The 20,906-nt window shown below is 45.7% G+C and overlaps 1 protein-coding gene and 1 long non-coding RNA gene across 2 annotated transcripts; one reads left to right on the top strand and one right to left on the bottom strand.

Moving 5' to 3' along the window:
- Positions 1-6,463: 6,463 nt before the first annotated feature.
- Positions 6,464-9,198, top strand: LOC123402591 (receptor-like protein 2). The gene has a single exon (XM_045096517.1). It carries the CDS (start codon positions 6,681-6,683, stop codon positions 8,967-8,969), a length of 2,289 nt encoding a protein of 762 aa, XP_044952452.1. The 5' UTR covers positions 6,464-6,680; the 3' UTR covers positions 8,970-9,198.
- A 5,527-nt stretch (positions 9,199-14,725) lies between these two features.
- On the bottom strand, positions 14,726-15,307 carry LOC123404513. The gene is made up of 2 exons (XR_006611826.1): positions 15,023-15,307; positions 14,726-14,941 (listed from the first exon to the last, which is right to left on the bottom strand). It is a non-coding gene; the product is annotated as an uncharacterized LOC123404513 (long non-coding RNA).
- Between the last annotated feature and the right edge of the window lie 5,599 nt (positions 15,308-20,906).

Genomic DNA, 20,906 nt, shown 5'->3' with positions numbered 1-20,906 from the left:
TCACCCTTTCCTCTTTAAGGGAAAAAACCAACGCAAGCTCAAGAGGTAGCAGGCACGCATGCCCAAGGAGTCACTACAGACGGTGTAATCTAGGAGTACAAGTATGGTAATGTACAACAGTACAACACAAGAGTTATGTGTTATCAGGAGGGGGGCCATGGAGGAGAGGGAGGTGCTACGACCATCACCGTGCTCATGGGAGAGAGAGGGAGGGCGGAACGTTAAGTTCAGGTCCAATCCGTTACATTCCACTTCATTCCACAAGGATGGCCTTAGGTGAAGTGCTTTCATCTCCATGCATATACCAAGCTTACACGACTATGCAAAGTTTGTTGGCCCAGACCCGACGTCGACGTTGTTGTCGTGTACTTTCCGGCAATACGCGCACGAAGAAGCTTGGTTACTTTCTGAACCATCAGTAGACGAGGACGCAACGTGCACACACAATACTAGCCTAAGCTAGCAAGCATGTTGTTGGATGGTTTTGGTGGAAGCTAGCTACGTAACGCCGGCTGTTTGACCGATCTATACATCACCTTCGTGCGTGAAACGCCAAGACAGGACACAAAGATTTTATGGCAACGGGACCATGTCGGTCCTGTGTTTTCTTTCTATTCCTTTGATCTCTTGCAGCTTGATCTATTACAAGGGGCATACTACGTGTGTATATATAGCAGCTAGAATCGAATAAGCTATCCTACTCAGATACATATTCTAATCCTAATACTACCTGGTGACTGCTTGTGTAGAACCAGGACAAACATCAATGTCGTCGTTATTCCTAACAATCACCCCCTAAACACGACATTGTTACGTCACAGCTCTGACGCCGATCCTTCTTCGCATCTCGAAAAACTTCTCTCGATCCAAAGCCTTGGTCAGCAAGTCTACCAGCTCATCATCGGTGAACCCATAGTAAAATCACAAAATCCTTTATGCAATGATACATCGTATCAATGTGCCTACTCCTGCCGTGCCGCACTAGATTCTCGTGTAGAAAAATCATAGACTCATTGTCAACTTTGAGCTCCACTCTTTTCGGATCTCGATCCATGAGATCATCGTGTAGCCTCCCTGGCCACACACCTTGACACTCTGCTTCACTTGAATTCGATGTCACCACTTTCTGCTTTCGTGATAGCCAGCTTAATACACTTCCACCAAGAAAATATGCCACGTCCGAGGTACTCTTACGGCCGCCAACAATTCCTTTCTTGTCACTATCATTGTAGCCAAGTAGTTTCACCATCTCCTTCTTGCTCAACTCAAGACGAGGTTCCATTGAAGCATCAATTGGATTGCAATCTTTCATGCCACAACTTTCAAGTACCTTCCTTGCGTATGCTTCCTGACATAGTGTGATCCCTTCCGGCTTTCGATGTACCTCTGGACCGAGGTACCAACTCAAAAGACCTAGATCATCCATCTTGAAAAGCTCCTTCATTCGTAGCTTGAACTTTGCAATCACCTCTTCATCTGCTCCAGTTATCCATAGATCGTCGTCTAAGATGCCAACTAGTAGACGATCCCTTCCTTCATCTCTCTTGTACATTGCATGCTCCAGTGGGGCTTTCTCAAATCCAAGAGAAATCATAGTCTGGTCAAGTTTGATGTTCCACGCCCGAAGGTCTTGTCGTCGCCCATACAAGACTTTGTGTAGCTTTGATAACTTGTGCTCTTCTCCCTCTTCGATGAAGCTCGGTGGCTGATTCACACACACACCTTCTATCTCACCGTTTAAAAACATGGATTTTACATCCATGCGATGTATCTTCCATGATTCTTGAGCCACGACAGCGATGAGTAATCCATCGATTCCATCTTTGCAACGGGAACGAACACTTCTTCGAAATCCACATCTTCCTCTTGTATGTACTCTTTGTCCACTAGCTTCGCCTTGTGCTTCACACAATTCCCTTCAGCTTCTTTCTTGATCGTAAATTCCCACTTGAGCTCCATGACTTTTTCATTATTGGAAAGATCCACAAGCTCCCATGCATTGTTGTCGTGGATCGACCCCAACTCTTCTTTTATAACATGACGCCAACACTCCTTCATATTTGCGCCTTCAAATTCCGCTGGTTCCTTAGCGTTTGCTAGACATTGTCGCCCACTCCCTTTCACTTTTACCGAATCAATTAACACCGGTTGTAGCTGTACGGGTGTAGGTGATGTTGTCCTTTCCTCCGTTACCGTCGGAGGTGACATTGCTCGCGCAACTCCTTGTACCTTCAGGAGTGACGCTTTGCCATTTGCTTCGCTCGCTGCTGCACTTCCAGAATAAGCACATGGACCGTGTCCTTTTTCTGGCTGTACTAGGCTGCTCGACGTGCTCCCTTCAGCCATATGAGCTACTTATGGAGCTTCTCCACAGGATGGGACAAGCCCACCACGTACTTCTCCTAGCCCTCCTTCTGGGCACGTACGGGGAGCCGTGGCTAGGCCACCCCACGTAGCCTTGGAGGTTCCTAACGCAACATTGGCTGCTGGGTGCCAGGCACCCTTACTCCGCGAAAGGCATCCAGCTTTGATGCATGTGGCCGGTGCTTTCGGCCTACTCAGCGGGACATCACGTTCATCTGTTACTAGACAGTGTGACATGGCTGGTACGCACTTACTTACTTTTGCATCATCATACTTTGATTTATGGTCTTCAGGCGTAACATACGTCGAAATAACATTTGTGTCCGTATCATCGACACAAATATCAGAATTATGCCTTGCGTCAGTAGCTTCGACACGAGTTCTGGAATCACCCTTCATGTTTGTAACAAGACCGCTTCTCCACGGCCGAGCGCATGCAATGAACGCTTCCTTCGCTCCAGCAAAGTTGACACTTACACCCATAGCATTGATGTAAGTTTCGGAATCACCTCCCGCATCCGTAGCATCGATACAGGTTTCCGAACCATGATCTTGAGAGCAAACTCTTCCTTCACGCAGTGCGGCAATTTCTTTAGCCGACACTTGAAGAACTGGATCCTCCTCGTCCACGAGTTCACACATCAACATCATGTCACCTTCATCTCCTTGCTGGGCCATGAGCGCCTTCTCCTTCGGGAGATTCGTGCACTCCGACTTGAAGTGTCCCATGATGCCACAATTGTGACACTTGATCTTGCGCTTGTCGAACTTCTTCTTCTTCTTTGAAACGCCATCGCTGGCGTTCTTCTGACTTTGTTCGTTTGGCGCACGATCTTGGCGAGCGTGACTGCTAGAGCCCTCACCTTCTCTCCTTGAGTCCAGCACCTGCGACTGAGCCCGCGTGAGCATGACATGCTCATCATTCTTCCCGTCCCCGAGACTATATCGCATACGCCCGTCGTGAGCCTTGTAGCGTCCGACGAGATCATCAATGGAGAGTGTCGCGAGATCGACGCACTGCTCGATCGCCGTGACAATTTGCAGGTACGGGGGAGGAGCCGCGCGCAAGAACTGACGGACAACCGAGGCCTCCGTGAGATTTTCTCCAAATGCGCGGATCCGATTGACGAGAGTAGCAACGCGTGAAGCGAACGCGTCCACGGACTCATTGTCGTCCATCACCAAAGTCTCATAGTTTCTTAAGAGAGTTTGGAAATTGGCTTGCTTGACGCGGTCGTGTCCCTCGAACATGAGCTCCAAGGTATCCCACACCTCCTTCGTCGTTTCTTTGGCGATCAGGTGTTGGAGGACATCCATCGACATCACCGAGTAAATCGCCGATGTCGCCTGCCGATCCTTCCAGTGCTCGGCTCCCCCCTTCTTAAAAGTGTCGCCTCCTGGATCGACTGCGTCCCACAACACGTTGGCGCGCAGACCACACTCCATCAGTGCCTTCCAGACCCTGAAGTTCTCGCGATCAAATCGTGGGTACGACGAACTCGTCGGAGCAATAAATACTTTAGCCGCACTGGAGTACGCCGCCAGCTGCTTGGCTTTGTCGTCCTCCGACATGATCTTCTGTTACTAGAAGATCAACCTTGCTCTAGATATCAATTGTTGGCTCAAACCAGACGTCGACGTTGTTGCCGTGTACTTTCCGGCAATACATGCACGAAAAAGCTCGATTACTTTTCGAACCGTCGGTCGACGAGGACGCAACATCTACATACAATACTAGCCTAAGCTAGCAAGCATGCTGTTGGATGGTTTTGGTGGAAGCTAGCTACGAAGCTAGCTACGTAACGCCGGTTGTTTGATCGATCTATACAACACCTTCGTACGTGAAACGCCAAGACAGGACACAACGATTTTATGATGACAGGACCGTGTCGGTCCTGTGTTTTCTTTCTATTGCTTTGATTTCTTGCAGCTTGATCTATTACAAGGGGTATACTAGATGTGTATATATAGCAGCTAGAACCGAATAAGCTATCCTACTCGGATACATATTCTAATCCTAATACTACCAAGTGACTGCTTGTGTACAACCAGGACAAACATCAATATCATGGTTATTCCTAACAAAGTTGACAGACAACCAACGCCCAGTTAGATTCACAAGGATGGACACCACACTAACCAATGACCAAATGCTGCCATAAGTCCATTCGAAAAAAAAAAATGCAGCGATAAGTAAAGACTTGTATGCATAGTCAAGTTGGCAGAATAAAAGTTCTCTATGAGCACATCACATCGTATCCATCAGATCATGCAGTTAAACAAATGCATCATTGTAGTACCATTTACCGATTCAATAATCAGAGAATCAAAAGGGTGGCTACCAAAAGCAGCAGTTGTTTTTGTGCAAGAAAATCTGGTCTTTTCATAGATTATTGGCTTATTGCAGGGTGGCTACCATTTCGAAGGAACCAAGCACGACAGAAAAGAAGGAGAACTAAATTTCGCTGCCTTGGTTTGATTTTTGCAAGTAGTAATAGAAGCCAGTCCGGCCTAGTGTATATAAAGACCCTTTCCTCCGGAAGATCCCACACTCCACACATCTGACCACTCAAGGCACGGGCTTTGGTTCAATCCACCACCGCATGGAAACTATTTTCATTCGCCATTCCACAAGTACTGCACGTCTTATCTATCTCCAGATTCCTTTTCATTTGTTTTGCTTTACGGCAAGGTTATCAGAGGTCAGCCTCCAACCAAAAGATCGAACATTCTTTGGGACGTCAGCCTTGTACACCTATTTGAAGTTAACTAAAGCTGTTAGAGCATATTTCATGTGTGATTTTCACAATTGATGACAATCTCTATGGACTAATGGTTGTCTTAAGTTATATTCAAATGATTTATCCATAGGCATTTCTTGAAGTCCATCTGTTGGTTTCAAGTAGTTTATATGATGACCAAGGTGGCATTCAGGGTTTTATCCAAAGATTGGTCATAGAGAAGATAAGATACAAGGTTGATCAAGACTAAGTCAAAGAGTTGATCAAGTTGATCAACACACAAAGCGTACAAGATGTACCGAGAGGGATCGAATGATCCCATGGTATGGTATGCATTGTCCATTACGCTTTGTGTACTAACCCATGGTCTACGTGAGAGTTCTATGTGGGGTTAGGTATGTTTCCATGGGTTTGTGTCAAGAGGAAGATCTTATATGAGCCATGGAGGATGACATCAAGTGGTGAAATATGGGCGCAAACTAGGAGGTGGGAGGGGGGTACTGAAAACGAAAGGGGAGGAGCCAACAAGGGCGGTTGGGCTGATGGCAGGGGCAGTGGAGAAGGCGCCCGACGACGTAGCTTTGAAGGCGTCCAACGGCGTAGCAAAGCTAGTGGCCAGGGAGGTGCTGGAGGCGTCTGATACCAAGTTGGAGAGATAGTTTGCCTTCACTAGATTGATCTCATACAACTGTTACACATATGTACTCGTGAGAGAGAGAAGTAGACGGAGAAAAGGGGCACGCAGGCCCAGGGAGTCACTACAGATCCTGTAATCTAGGAGTACAAGTATGGTAATGTACAACACAAGAGTTACGTGTTAACAAGAGGGGGGCCATGGAGGAGAGGGAGGTGCTACAACCATCGCCATGCTCATGGGAGAGAGAGGGAGGGCCGAACGTTAAGTTCAGGTCCAATCCGTTACGTTCCACCTCATTCCACAAACCGAACACATCCTTAATTCCTTAAATTTTAGAGAATCTTTTTAGCAATTAACCGTTGGGGGTTCGATTAGCTACGGCTTAACTCCTCGAAATAGGGTTCTGTTAGAGATGGCCTTATGTGAAGTGCTTTGCATCTCCATGCATACCAAGCTTACACAGATATGAAAAGTTGACAGCCAACCAACACCCAACTAGATTCACAAGGAATAAATAGATAACCTCCTGCCAAAAACTCTACAAAAAATAACTCCTGCGAAAAACAAGGAAAATGGAAATAAGTTGGTTCATACCAAACACGTTAGGCAACAAAGAAGAGTGAATGAACCAACAGTAACTACCAACTAAACACACTATACAAAGAGACAAAAATGGACACCACTGACCAATGACCAAATGTTGCCATATAAGTCAACCGAAACGTGATGGCGTTGGGTGAGCGCCAGGAAGCTGCTGCCCGAGGCCGCGTGCAAGTGTGAAGAGCAGCACCAGTGTGGATGTGCGCCCGCACAGCCCCTGATCCTTGACCCAGACCACCTCTCTTCTGTGGTCAATGGCGAGTTCAATCGTCCCTCTCCTTCCTCCTCGCCCCCTTTCCTGACCAGGTCCAGTAGAAGCTTTGCTCAGGACACCAGACATGAAGAAGCAGCAGCTCCGTTCCTCATGCAAGAAGTGCAGCAATGGACCTTTTGTTGGATGTGCTGCTGCTCTTGTGGTGGTGCTGCTGTTCTCCATGGCATCTACAGCCACTTCTTGCACGGAGGGGGAGAAGGGCTCCGTCCTGCAGTTCCTGGATGGGCTGTCGTCGGACGGTGGCCTCGCGGCATCCTGGAGGCGGAACAGCACTGACTGCTGCGTGTGGGAAGGGATCGCCTGCGGTGCGGATGGGTCAGTCACAGACGTCTCGCTGGCTTCAAAGGGCCTTGAGGGGCGTGTATCACCATCGCTGGGCAACCTCGCCGGCCTGCTGCGCGTCAACCTGTCCGACAACTCGCTGTCGGGTGGCCTGCCGCTGGAGCTGGTGTCGTCCGACAGCATCGTCGTCCTTGATGTCAGCTTCAACCGCCTTGGAGGAGACATGCAAGAGCTGCCATCTTCAACCCCTGCTCGGCCTCTGCAGGTATTGAACATCTCGAGCAACTTGTTCACGGGAGGGTTTCCGTCCACGTGGAAAGTGATGAACAACCTGGTCGCGCTCAACGCCAGCAACAACAGCTTCACTGGGCAAATACCGAGTCATTTCTGCAGCAGCTCGTCATTGTTAGCTGTGGTTGAGCTCTGTTACAACCAATTTACAGGCAGCATCCCTCCAGGACTTGGCAACTGCTCCATGCTCAGAGTGCTCAAGGCTGGACACAACAACCTCAGGGGGACTCTCCCCAATGAACTCTTTGATGCTTCCTTACTGGAGTACCTCTCGCTTCCGGACAATGATTTAAATGGAGAGCTCGATGGCGTGCAAATAATCAAGCTCAGAAATCTGGCTAACCTAAATCTTGGAGGGAACAATTTCAGCGGCAAGATTCCCGACTCAATAGGCCAGCTCAGGAAATTAGAGGAGTTGCATTTGGACCACAACAACATGTCAGGTGAGCTGCCGTCAGCTCTGAGCAACTGCACAAATCTCATAACAGTTGATCTCAAGAGCAACCACTTCAACGGAGAACTTACCAAGGTCAACTTCTCAAGCCTGCTCAATCTGAAGAATTTAGATCTTTTGTACAACAACTTCACCGGCACAATTCCAGAAAGCATATACTCTTGCAGAAAGCTGGTTGCACTGCGCATATCTGGAAACAATTTGCATGGTCAGCTTTCACCTAGAATAGCCAGTTTGAGATCCCTCACTTTCCTATCACTTGGTTTCAACAATTTTACAAATATCACAAACACACTCTGGATACTGAAGAACTGTAGGAACCTCACTTCCCTACTTATCGGGGGGACCAACTTCAAGGGCGAGTCCATGCCAGAAGATGAAATAGTTGATGGTTTTCAGAATCTTCAGGTTCTTTCCATAGCTGGTTCCTCGTTGTCTGGAAACATACCCTTTTGGCTATCAAAGCTGACAAAGCTGGAGATGTTACTTTTGCAAGATAACCAACTCAGTGGGCCAATACCAGGCTGGATCAGAAACCTTAACTTACTGTTCCATCTAGACATATCGAATAATGACATTACAGGCGAAATTCCAACAGCCTTAATGGAGATGCCAATGTTAAATTCAGATAAGGTTGCACCCCGTTTGGACCCAAGAGCCTTTGAACTGCCTGTTTACGCAACACCATCACGTCAATATCGGATAACCAGTGCTTTCCCTAAAGTGCTGAATCTAGGAAATAATAACTTCACCGGCATGATCCCTGAGGAGATTGGTCAGTTGAACTCGCTTGTTATACTGAACTTCAGTTCAAATAGCTTATCAGGGGAAATACCACAGCAGCTCTGCAACCTGATAAATCTGCGGGTGCTGGACTTATCTAGCAATCGTCTCACAGGTATGATCCCATCGGCACTGAAGAACCTGCACTTCCTTTCAGCATTCAACGTTTCCCACAATGACCTCGAAGGACAAATTCCAGACGGAGTCCAGCTAAGTACATTCCCAGATTCTAGCTTTGAGGGGAATCCAAAGTTGTGTCGCCATATTCTTCATCGCAGTTGTGATTCAACTGAAGGACCGTCTGAAGGTCCTGTTCCATCTGGAGGCCAGTTCAGCACATTTCAGATTTCTGGCTTTGAGGGGAACAACAAGCTCTGTGGCGCCATGCTCATTCACAAATGTGGTTCAACTGAGGCACCTCCAGCCACAATTATGTCAACCAAACAAACTTATTACAAGACCGCCTTCGCGATTGCCTTCAGCGCGTTCTTTGGTGTAGGGGTGTTGTATGATCAGATAGTCCTATCAAGGTATTTTGGCTAGTAATAATCCAGTTTTTGTATCGGTTTATCCCAACATTGAGATGATTAGGCTGCTATTCAGGTTTAGCAAGATGTCCAGCGAACAAGCTTCCCGTCATAATTGTATACCAAAATATTCTAGGCCGAGGAGTTATTCCATTTCGTGGAGGTGTAAAAGTATGTAACAAGGCAAGAATGTTTGTACCGAAGCATTCTAAATGTATCTGAAACTCATCTTGTTGGTGTTCTGATTTTTTTTTCACCAGGAAAACAAATAATGTACTGTAACTTTGTTTTTTGCAATTTACTTTGCTTCCGGAGCAATAACCTACGCAGTTGAGTCATGCTAAATCTTTGGGTATACCGCGTGTGAGCGACTAAACAAGATGAACCGGTAAAATGTATGCAGTATGCTATAAGCAATAAAGTCACAAAATAGCATCTCCAAAAATCACTCACAAAATCTTTTTATGCTAGCAAGACAGTAGCTGATACGTTAACAACTGTAGGCGGACATCTCGAAGGTTTGACAAGGACAGCAATTACACACCCAAAATTTCACAGCCAGTGCTTTTCCACGACTTACCTCGACACAGGACGCCACTTGATTGCCATCCTACCCATCAGCTTCGCGACGCGGGACTGCTGCTAAGCCCAGTCGCCGCGAATTGCTATCTTGCCCTCGAGCTCGAGGGGAACTGCGGAGCCAGAGGGAAGTGAAGGGACGTGCCCCTCGGTCCTGAGCTGATCCTCTACATGCCTCGCGTGCAGCCATCAGGCACCACATGTATCCATTAAAGCATCTCCAATAGAAGATGCAAATTTAAAGATGTAAAAGCATGAGATGTAAATTTTACATTTCCAAAAAATGTTTTTACATCTTTAAAAAATGCCCAACTCCAATAGATGATGCAAAAAGGGGATGTAAAAGTGCAACTCCAATACATGATGCAAAATGTAAATGTAAATTTTAGAAACTTCAAATACTACTACTTCATTTCAAACATAATTCAAACATACCAACTTCAACTACTACTTCATTTCGAACGTAATTAAACGTAGTTCTACCTAAAACATAATTAAACATAACTAGTCGACAACCCGTGCAATCACACGGGCTAGTCTATGATTTACTTATTTATTTTGAGTTACTACATAACATATTCCATTAAAAATATAGATGTGCATGTTAGAGAAACTCCTCTCATTATTTTTTGTCAACTTACTCTATGTGCAATAGAAGTAAGTGTTTATTAGACAAAAAATGATTTATTTTTAAAGAACACCAAACATAATTTCACAATGAAGATTTCTTTTAAAAGCTCATTCTATCATATTATTTATGCCAGTACCAGTCAATTCAAAATCATAGTATATTTTTTAATTGGCTGATTGATAATGCATTTATTTACCTACGTCTCCATGTCCTCGAGCTTTGTTATAAATCTTGAGTGCTTATAGATTTGTGATATATCCTTATCTACAATAATTATGTTTTGTTTTTTAGGAAGAAGGAAAATGTGGAAAAACTTTTGGAATAATATGATAGAGCATTTTCTTTATTCACTTGAGTTCCTATGACTTGGGTCGACTTAATGGACACATTGAATAATATATAATTTTACCTTGTATTAGTATATGATTTTCATGAAAAAATGTGCTTCGCATTTAATTTGTCGACCCAAAAATTGGCCATTTCCAATCTTGGTCGTTACTCACGAGTTTCTGTACCATCTTATTTGTATCAGTTCAAATTTTGCGTATACTAACATAGATAAATATGGAAAAAATATCAAAGAACATTAATACTGAAATATGTCTAGCAAATTAGATCTAGCATTGAGTAGAAAGAATTATACCCATGTAGATGATAAACGTCACTCTATCTTACACACAGAAAAATCAACTTATTTTTGCGGTTGACAAAAAAATAATTCTGCCACATGAAGTCAAGTGCAAAAGAATACATGTGAAATCCTACAGGACTAAAAGCAGATTCTTTGGTAAATAGCATGAAAATTCAGAAATGACGGGAGCTAGTCAAGGAGCTATAGATGTTCATATCACACACATCTTAGAACACTTTAAATTTGCCACTCATTTAACTTAAAAGAAAATATTATTGAGTATCATCCATAGCCACTACTTAGAAATAACTGCACGGTGCAAATTATTTTTACATATCTTGATTTTAGTAGAGGAGATTTCTGCAATTCTACATTTAATGTAGCGAGTGCATCCATTATTCACAATCAGTGAAATCTAAGTCTATATACTGGATGTATCTAAGTTCCAACACAACCATTGGCTTATATGATCATATATTTCATCAATGATGGCCATGGCCTGATAGGGAAAATCCAAGTGACATTTCAATTTCAGTTATTTCCTTATTAACATGATAATTCAATTCACTGATTCTTACTATCCGTCATGGCGATCAGCAGAACTTTGTTGCTTAACTCTTATAGTCCGATATGCCCTGCTATGCAATACCTTTCCTTCCACTACAGTGGCTCGTCCTTGCCTCAACTCACTATGGAGCTTGTGTGTCGCTGGTTATGACAGCCTATCAGATTGAGTTGCATGTAATGGTCAGTTCCGTCAGCAAAATAACAGCGAGGGTCTGTCTGGAGCGCCGAGTCATGACTGGCCTAGCGCAACCTCCTGCTAAAAAATAAGCTCATTCCTGCCGATGCTGGCGTACTCCTTTGCACCAGAAGGATGTCGATTTTATGTGGTCGAGCATGTCGAACCGATCCATGTACAAACGAACGTACTGCGCGTCCTGGCCATGGTTTGGGAACACGTAGGTCACTCCCGGTGGCCACCGGAATTCAGAGAACTCGTAGAGCGGGCATGGCGTCTGCAGCCACATGGACGCGGACCTGCCGATGGCGTCCGAGAACTCATGAACACATATAGGTCAAGCGGCTCCAAATCCCTAATAAGCAAAGTAACACATATAGGTAACGCTCATAGGCCCATACCCTCATACGTACATTATCAAAGACCTTCAAAAGGGAGAATCATATGCCATATATATTAGTATGTCACGTGCAAACAAATCAAGAACAGAATAAGGCTAGTATTATTATGTTGGAGGCATTAGGCCCAGCCGCTTTGCTCCAGGTACACCAAGCCTTCATCTCTTTTCCATCTTCTAAACTATGGTGATCCACGCAGGAACTGACGCATGAAGAACATGCGAGTGGCACCATCTGGACGGAGGAGCTACTTGCCTACCTGAGAAAAACAACATGGGATCCAAATCAGAATAAATTCGAACGTAATTTTGCTGTCACATACAAACTCCTTACTGCAAGAACAAAATAATAATCCTGTTATGTTGGTGGCATTAGGCCAATCGACTCCTTGCTGCAGGTACACCAAATCTGCATGTCAAGACGCAAGAACATGTGTGGGGCATCATATGGACGGAGAAGGATGGAGAGAACACATCACAATTGTTGTCGGATGAGATGGCTCAGACGGAATTGATGGAAAAGTGGAGGAGAAGCTTCAGCGAGAGATTAGTTGCTAATGGAATATCCCAATTAATAGGAGGAGGCGTGCGTGGGTCAGACCGGGTTCTGTTTAAGCAAAGAAATAACCGTGGCGTGTGGAGTAGATAAAGATTGTTTTCTTTTAAGAAAGAAGATAGAGCTCCGCGTCTGGAAAAAAAGGTAGTGTTTTTTTAATTAGATTGATAAGGAAGGGAAGAAATGATGGAGAACAAACAGGGATCGTGACATTGGTGGAGTATATTATATTTACAAATGATAACTGATTGTGGGTCTTTTAGCGTTTTTTTCACAACCAAACAAAATTTAACCTCAGAATTATATGGATGCATCTACACCGTAATAATTCGGTCCCACCAAATTAACGACTCATAATTACTAATTAACGTGGAAATTTTTGGGGAGTCTTAAATTAGTATAAGTATAGATTATAATTTGAAGGACTACTACTAGTTTATACTACTACATTCATCGAACTACTACTCCAACGACTACTACTCGAAGATGAACTACTCCTCATCGAAGCTCTTTAACTGCTCCCAGAACTCGTCCTTGCTCAGGTCATCGCACCCCTCGTCCTCCTCCTCCAAGTCACCCCAGTCCGATGAGTCAGACTTGGCAAGGATCACCGTCGAGGGTCCGGCCCGTTCCTCCTCCTCCTCCTCCTTGTACTTCTTCTTCTGCTCGACGTCGCGCTTCCAGTAGAAGTCCTGCTCGGCCTGAACATACTCCGGATGCTCCCGCGCGAACCTCGCCATCGCCGCCTCGTTGGTATCGCCGGGACAAACGACAATGGCGGGCCTCTTCTTTGCTGTCTTCGTCTTGATCTCCTCCATACGAATGCCCTCCGGCACCATCATCTCCGCATTCGCCCGGGTCTCGATCTACGGAAAGTTGAGGTCCTTCCTTGACCTCCAGGCACACCACAACGCCACGTCGTAGGCACGCGCGGCCTCGTCGGTGGTGGGATAGGTGCCGCACCAAAAGCGGCGGCAGGTGGCGGTGAACTCCACTCCAAAGTTGCCGGAAAGCTTCGCCCTCATGCCGAAGCCCGTCTTGTTCTTCGGGGTCCTCTTCGGCGGCATGGAGGCGGCGGGGCGAAGACGCGCTGGTGGCTTGGCGACAACGAGGTGGCAACGAGGTCAGACGACATGGGCGAGCGGCGGAAACACAACCAACGGGGGCGGTCGGAGGTGGAGTGAGGTGGCGACAGCTTGGGGCAGGCGGAGGAGCAGCAACGGGGCTGAATCGGGTGGTGTCGGGGTCGAATCGTCGGCAAGGGAGAAGCGAACAAAAAACTAACGATTTGCGGCGACGGGTGACGGCCGACGCCGGAGGAGCGACGAGACCGACAGCAGGGGCGGCGGCAGGGCCGGATCTGGCACAGACCGACTGCGGCGTGGCGCGGTGGGCGGGCGGGCGGCCGGCGGAGGTGGGGCAGCAGGATGTGAGAGGAAGAAGGGGGAAAGTGAAATTAAAAGTGGTTGGCGGTTTGCACGTGGCTGGCCATTTCACATCTTCTGCATCCGGAGATGTAAATTTGCATCTCAAGGTGTTGTATTTTATATCTGTAGGAAACGGAGATATAAACAAATTTACATCTACATTATCTGTTGAAGAGGCGTTTTTGAATCTCAAAGATACAAAAGTTATGTATTTTGGCATATGCATCTTGTATTGGAGATGCTCTTACCAGAGGAGCAGCTTAGCCGATCGAAGAGCAACGGACAAAGTTCAGCCCGGGTCTGGCCATAGCAGCAGCCAGCGGGGGGATCTCCTGTCATTGTCTCCAATTTTGTCGTCACAGGTCCTGATTGGTCTCTGGCAAGACCTGAATACCTCTCACAGCGAGAGAGTAGCAACCGTTTTTCTCCATAAAGCCTGCATACCAGACCAGGGAGTGCTATTGAAACACACGTCATTTCTAATTTTTTAGAAAGACCACAAAGCCGCAGCATGAACGACATTAGCAACTTTATGGGGAACACTGCTAGTCTACCAGGAGGATATATTTCCCACATTTGTGACCTCACTGAAACCAGTTAGACTAACAGTGCCTCTCGAGAACTCAATCGCAACAGCGCACTAACAAAATAAATGATTGCAAGTGTCTGACTCAGAACAGAGCACACAAGTTAAGTTAGGAATATGTGGTCTTTTTGCCAAGTTATCCCTAGTCATAATCTTGTTATTAATAAGCAGCCAAAGGAAGTTTTGGCTACGTGATATATCCAGCTTCGAAACTGTAGGAGAATAACATGAAGAACACCTCTAAAATTAACAATATCATAAAAGGATTTAACAGTATATATGCCATTAGAACTATAATTCCAAACAAGTTCAGCATCTCTATCATTGAAAGCAATAGAGCTATCAATATTAACAAGATCTAGTCAGTCAGAGACTTGTTCAAGGAGCACACAGAGAATCGAACGTTGAATTTCTCCAACTTCAGCACCTGACTCCACCTCTGGTAGCACACAGATGAACGACGATCAGAAAGAAACGCCAACCATGAGGGAAGGATTCACACGGTAAATAACCAACGGACCTTGCATTGCAGCATGATTGATGCGACTCAACAAGATCCCTCGACGGCCACGGTCGCCGCCCTACCGATATCGGTGTTGGCATTTCGCTAAACAGGTTGAGCGCCCCAAGCTGCTGCGGTCTGCCGAGAACGCTCCGTGGCGTTCCCCACGTCGGCTCCCCGAGGAAGGCATAGCGCCGGAGGGTAATTGCCCGTGGCAAGCTTGGGCAGGAGAGATCCGGTGAAGCAACGGCGGCGCCCGTACGATCGCGGGAGGGGAGGAGGTAACAGCACTGGAGGTGGGGATTTCCTATTTGGCGCCACAGGCGCCAGTTAACGTGGATTTTCGTTAAATGGCGCCTGTAGCGTTCCAACTGGGCCGGCCCATCTAGGCTTTGTGACGCTTTCTTTTTTTTTTTGAAAATTCTGTGAACTTATTTCAATATTGATGACTTTTTTAAAATTTTCAATGAATACTTTTTAAGATTGATGAACTTTTGTGAAATTTTATGAACATCTTTTTGATTTTTAAAATTTATGAATTGTTTTTCAGTAATGACCTTTTAAAAAAAATACATGAACTTTTTTTGGATTTTTATCAACTTTTCCAAATTTATTGAACTTTTTTTAAAAATGAACTTTTAGTACATTGCATGAACTTTTTTCATTTTCAATGAACTTTTTTTCAAATTAATGAACTTTTTTCGAAATTAATGAACTAATTTTCAAATTCGTGAAGTTTTTGTTAAAATTGATGATTTCTTTAAATGCATCAACTTTCGTTGAATTCTGCGAGTTCTATTTTATTTTGCGATCTTGTTTTGTTGATATTTTTAAACCGAATGTCAACTGGTCAACGGGCCTGGTCCGCCAACCTGATCAAATTCGCCAGTCAACTACACACATCCGGGTGAGCAAGCGAAGACCAGCGAGCTAGCGAGCATATAAACGCTTAATGGGTCATGACCCGCTTAACATGCACGTGAGCGCCAGGCACGCTAGTTGGCGCCTTCGAGTTCCGTGGAGATGCGGCTCGTCCGAAGTTTTCTCTTTTGAACTGGACCCGTCGGGGATTAGAAAAAGCTTCTCTTGCTTTGGGCTTGGCCATGCAAGGTTGGCCCTAAACAGGTCGCATTTGGCAATACGACATTATTTAGGGCTGTTAATTCTAGAGAGCTCCTATTTCGCATCGTAGCCGTACAAAATTATTAATTAAGGAGTACTCCTCGCAAAGTTTACTAGGATAGGATCCCGTGCGTGACAAGTGTCACGTTTTGGGCGTGGTGGAGACTTTTCAAACACGCTTCGTTTGTGACACTTGTCCCGCGGAGGAGCAGTCCCGTTATTTTCGATTTCTGGTTTCTGTTTTCTGGTTTTCTATTTTACACTTTAGTCCTTAAACAATTTAGGTTTTGTGGAATTGTTCTGATCTGTTTTTTTAGATCTGTTAGTGGTTTTTCTTTGTTTCCCTTTTTCGTCGTGGCACCGTGGTTTGCCCGCCGTCGCCGTCGTCGCCTCCGTGCCCGTCGTCGCCCTCGGGTAGTTGCATCGTCATGTCTCTCTCTGACCTCTAGGGCGGTAATTGCGTTTCCCCGCCGTCGGTTCCCTATTTTTTGTTTCCTTTTTCCCATTATATTTTCAGGTAATGGAGATTTATGGGGTAATTACCGATGGGGGCTCCCAACACAATCAGATGTCAACTTTCAATTCGGTTGTGGAATCTGTTCTTAGTGGTCATGGTTTCTTTGTAGGTAATGGCTTGCGCCTTTTGTGGAGTGTCGGGTGGCCCTTGTCCCTCGTTTGATTCTTGTGCGTCTGTATTTACTGTGGTGCTGGACGGCGTTGTTCAAGGCGTGTTGTAAGATTATTTGTCTTGTTCATCTGGTTGTTGCATATGGTTGATGTTGTTTTGGATGGAAAAGTACTCTAATGTTTTGTTTATATGCTAGATCGGCGTCAGTTCTTGTAGTATATTCCGTACAGTGTTAAATCACATCTTGCTCGGTACATTGAGTAGTGCAGGGTTTTAACTATTCGGAGGGGTGACAAGGATATGGATCTTGCTCTTCACAGCAGTGAGGGTGACTTATATGGTGTTCTGTTTAGCCATGGTCGGGTGAGCAGTAAATTCCATGGTCCTCCCTGGGAGGGACTGGTGAATGACTATGGTCTCCGTCATCGTGACATTAATTATGACTATTAGACTTGAGCACTATGGAACTATAATTGTTGTTGATTTTCATCGTGGTGGTGATGTGTTGTTCCCTTTACCCTGTGTTGGTAAGGTTTTTTTTTTCACGTGATATGTTTTGCTGTTCTCTTGAGCATTTGAATTATTTTTATAGCGCTTGAGGATCTCAGTGAATCTGAGAGGGAACTTGTTGATAGTTGTTTTTAGAGTCGTGGTGTCAATCTAAATTATCGGCAAATGTTTTTGATGTCGCGATAACTCTTGATGACAACTATATATTGTGTTCTCATAGGATTACTTCATTAATGTGAATGGTCAACATATGGTGAGTTTTTATTTTTGGCTATTGTTTATCTATTTGTTATTTTCTCTATAGCATAGTCTTATAAATTTGTAAACGGAACACTATATAACTTGATGTTTTGGTCAGGTTATTCCGAGCATGGTTGCGAGGAGCTTGAAGGAATTTTTGTCAATTCCTAGGACTGGTACTTTAACTCTTGAAGTTACTTTGGATTTCTTAAGTTGATGATATATATGTGAGCATTTCTTGTTCCTACTTTATTGGCTTGGGTGGTAGAATGGTCTTCAAGAAGGAAGGCTTCGGTAATTTCCTTCAGGCATCTTCTATTGAAGTAAACAATTTGGTGCTCGTAACCTTTAAAGAGTGTGATGAGGAGCATGTTGTTTTTTTTCCAGTCTTCTGCCATAGTGATGCTATTTATAAGACTGCGAAGTAATACATTTATGCAGTGTATAGTTTTATGAAGATATTTTTAAAATAATATGTGATACAAAAGATTGTTATATGCAGCTTGTTAATGCACGGTTATACTCGAAGAGCACTTTTCATGAAGGTTGCAGAGGGACGGTTATTCTTGCAACAAGGGCATGGTTGTTCATGAATTAGGGGCATTCTGGTGCTTTTGTTTTTTAATTATACATACACTGTAAGATTCACGGATGTTTACGGATTGGATGAAATGACGTGGTTTTATAATTGAAATGTGCAATCGCATGAAGCAAAAGCATGTATTTATTTGAACCAGATACATGGTTTTTACACGAGAGATTTTCATTGACATAGAGGCAAGGTCTAGTTTTACATCACTTGCTCATGCTTCGTGACTCTATTGCAGTCGTGCCTCTCGCACGCGCACCACCCATTTTCGGTGCGTACCATGCTTTGTGCCTCCGGCCGAGACATGCCTCCCTCACACGCAACCCCATGCATATTCCGCGTACAAATACGTGCATCTCTTAATATAAAACCGTGCTCTAGCTTTACATCACGTACCATGCTTAGTGACTCCTTGGTAACCGTGCCTCTCACACACGCACCCCCATTCTTGACGCGGACCGTCTTTTGTGTCTCCTAAAGAGCTGTGCCTCTTGCACATGCAGCGACGTGCATGTCCTGCATAGATAAGTGCATCTCCCAAATATAAAACCGTGTTCTAGTTTTACATCATGGAACGTGGTTCATGTCTCTCTTCTAGCCATGCCTCTGGCTCATAAAGCATAGTGCATACCCAGAGTAGCAATATGTGGATTTACCTGATATGAATCTATGCTTCTTGTGTACATATCACTATTGAAATTCAGAAATTTGTTGTCTGCCTTTCCTTTGCCGTCTGCTGACACATGGCAAAGAGCTTCTTTGCCGTCAGCTGGCACAAAGCAGACGGCAAAGACAACACCTAAGGCAAAAGTTTTCTTTGCCGTCGGCCAGTGGACGGCAAAGGAACCACAGACGGACGACAAAGGGGGGGGGCAGACGGCAAAGGGGGTGCCACCCTAGCGGCCGGAGCCCATCCCATCCCCTCACCCACCCCTTTGTCGTGTGCCACCCAGCCTTTGCAGACGGCAAAGGGGGCTCCCTCTCTAACGGCGCACACCCCCTCCCCTAACGGCTCTCACGCCCACTGCCCGCTCTCTCTCTCTCTCGCCTGCCCACCTCCCGCCGCCGCCGTCGTCGGAGCTGCTCCGGCCCACCACCCCGCCCCGGCCACCCCAGCCTGCTCCGGTCCTCGCGGTGCCCCTACCGCCCCCTGCCGCGCCCCTCCTGCGGCGCGCCCCCTGCCCCCTGCCGTCGTCCACTGCCGCCGCCACCGCCCCCTGCCGTCGTCCACCGCCGCCCACGCCACCCCGCCGCCCACTGCTGGTGAGTTCTTCTTCTTTTTCTTTTTTAAGAAGTTCATTACTTTAGTTAGTTTATTAGGTTAGTTTTTTTTATTATATAAAGGGTAATTTAGTTAGTTTATTTGGTTAGATTATTAGGCTAATTAGGTTAGTTAGTTAGGTTAGAAGAAAAAGAGGAAAAGAAGAAGGAAAAAATGAAAAAGAAAAAAAGGAAAAGAAGGAAATAATTAGAAGAAGAACGAAAAGAAGAAGGAGAAGAAGAAGAAGAAGAAGAAGAAGAAGAGGAGGAGGAGGAGAAAGAAGAAGAAGAAGAAGAAGAAGAGGAGGAGGAGGAGGAGGAGGAGAAAGAAGAAGAAGAAGAAGAAGAAGAAGAAGAAGAAGAAGAAGAAGAAGAAGAAGAAGAAAAAGAGAAGGAGAAAAAGAGGAGGGGGAAGAGGAGGAGAAAAAAGAAGAAGAAGAAGAAGAAGAAGAAAAGAAGAAGAAGAAGAAAAAGAGGAGAGAGGAGAAGAAGAAAGAAGAGGAAAAGGGAACCCCGACACCCCGAAACTGACCCTCGACCCCCGACCCTTGACGCCCGACGCCACTCACCCCCGACCATCGACCCCCGACGCCACTGACCCCCGACCCCCGACGCCACTGACCCCCGACGCCACTAACCCTCGACTCCCGACGCCACTGACCCCCGACCCAGACCCTCGGCCCACGACTCCCGACCCCGACGCTCGACGCCACCAACCCCCGACCCCCGACGCCACTGACACCCGACATCACTGACCCTCGACCCCCGACGTCACTGACCTTCGACCCCCGGCGCCACTGACCTCCCACAACCGATGCCACTAACCCCCGACCCCCGATGCCACCGACACCCGACTCCACCGACCCTCGATTATGTTAATTATAAAAACATCGTATTTTGTGTTGATCGTGTGAATTTCAATGTGCAGTTGTTCGACGACCTCCACGTGCGTTGGAAGAGCTCCGCCCTTGCGTTTGTTGGTGAGCACAAATGACTTCTCCTCCTACCCCCTTAATTTGCTCTGTCCCAGTCTTCGTGCCGATGAAACTTGCTAGCTATAGGTTTCTTCAATCATGAGTATGCATGACCAGTATGCGTCTCCCGTTCAAAAGGGCGACATCTATAAATATGCATTTCTTTGCATATTTATAACCGCCATCCTTTCGAATTGTCCAACATTATCCATGGACAGCCCGAGTATGTGTAGATTGGGTTTGTTTTCCCGTATGCTGTGCTCCGGATCCGATGCAGAATTTCGTGAGTGCCTCCCCTGTTGTTCTCCGTGTACACATCCTCTCTGCTTATTGCCGATACGTGTATCAGGAGAACAGCGGGGAGGTGCTACCGAAATTCTGCATCACATTGGGAGCAGAGCATGGGAAAACGAACCCAATCTACACATACTCGGGTGGGATTAGGACCTATCTTTAGCTATTAGCGTGTAGGTTGCATGTACGTAATAAAAATGACAAACTTGATTAGCGTATGAATATAGATGATGAATTATATATTTATTTCTTGTGCCCCCGTAGGTAGCTAGGCAACATGAGTGA

Source organism: Hordeum vulgare, chromosome 6H (genome assembly GCF_904849725.1).
Source record: "Hordeum vulgare subsp. vulgare chromosome 6H, MorexV3_pseudomolecules_assembly, whole genome shotgun sequence".
Taxonomy (NCBI): domain Eukaryota; kingdom Viridiplantae; phylum Streptophyta; class Magnoliopsida; order Poales; family Poaceae; genus Hordeum; species Hordeum vulgare.
The sequence above is the reverse complement of the archived record's forward strand: the minus strand, read 5'-3'. Positions and strand labels throughout refer to the sequence as shown.

Coding starts and splice junctions, on each gene's coding strand:
- LOC123402591 (XM_045096517.1), top strand. CDS start 6,681: ATGAAGAAGCAGCAGCTCCGTTCCTCATGCAAGAAGTGCAGCAATGGA.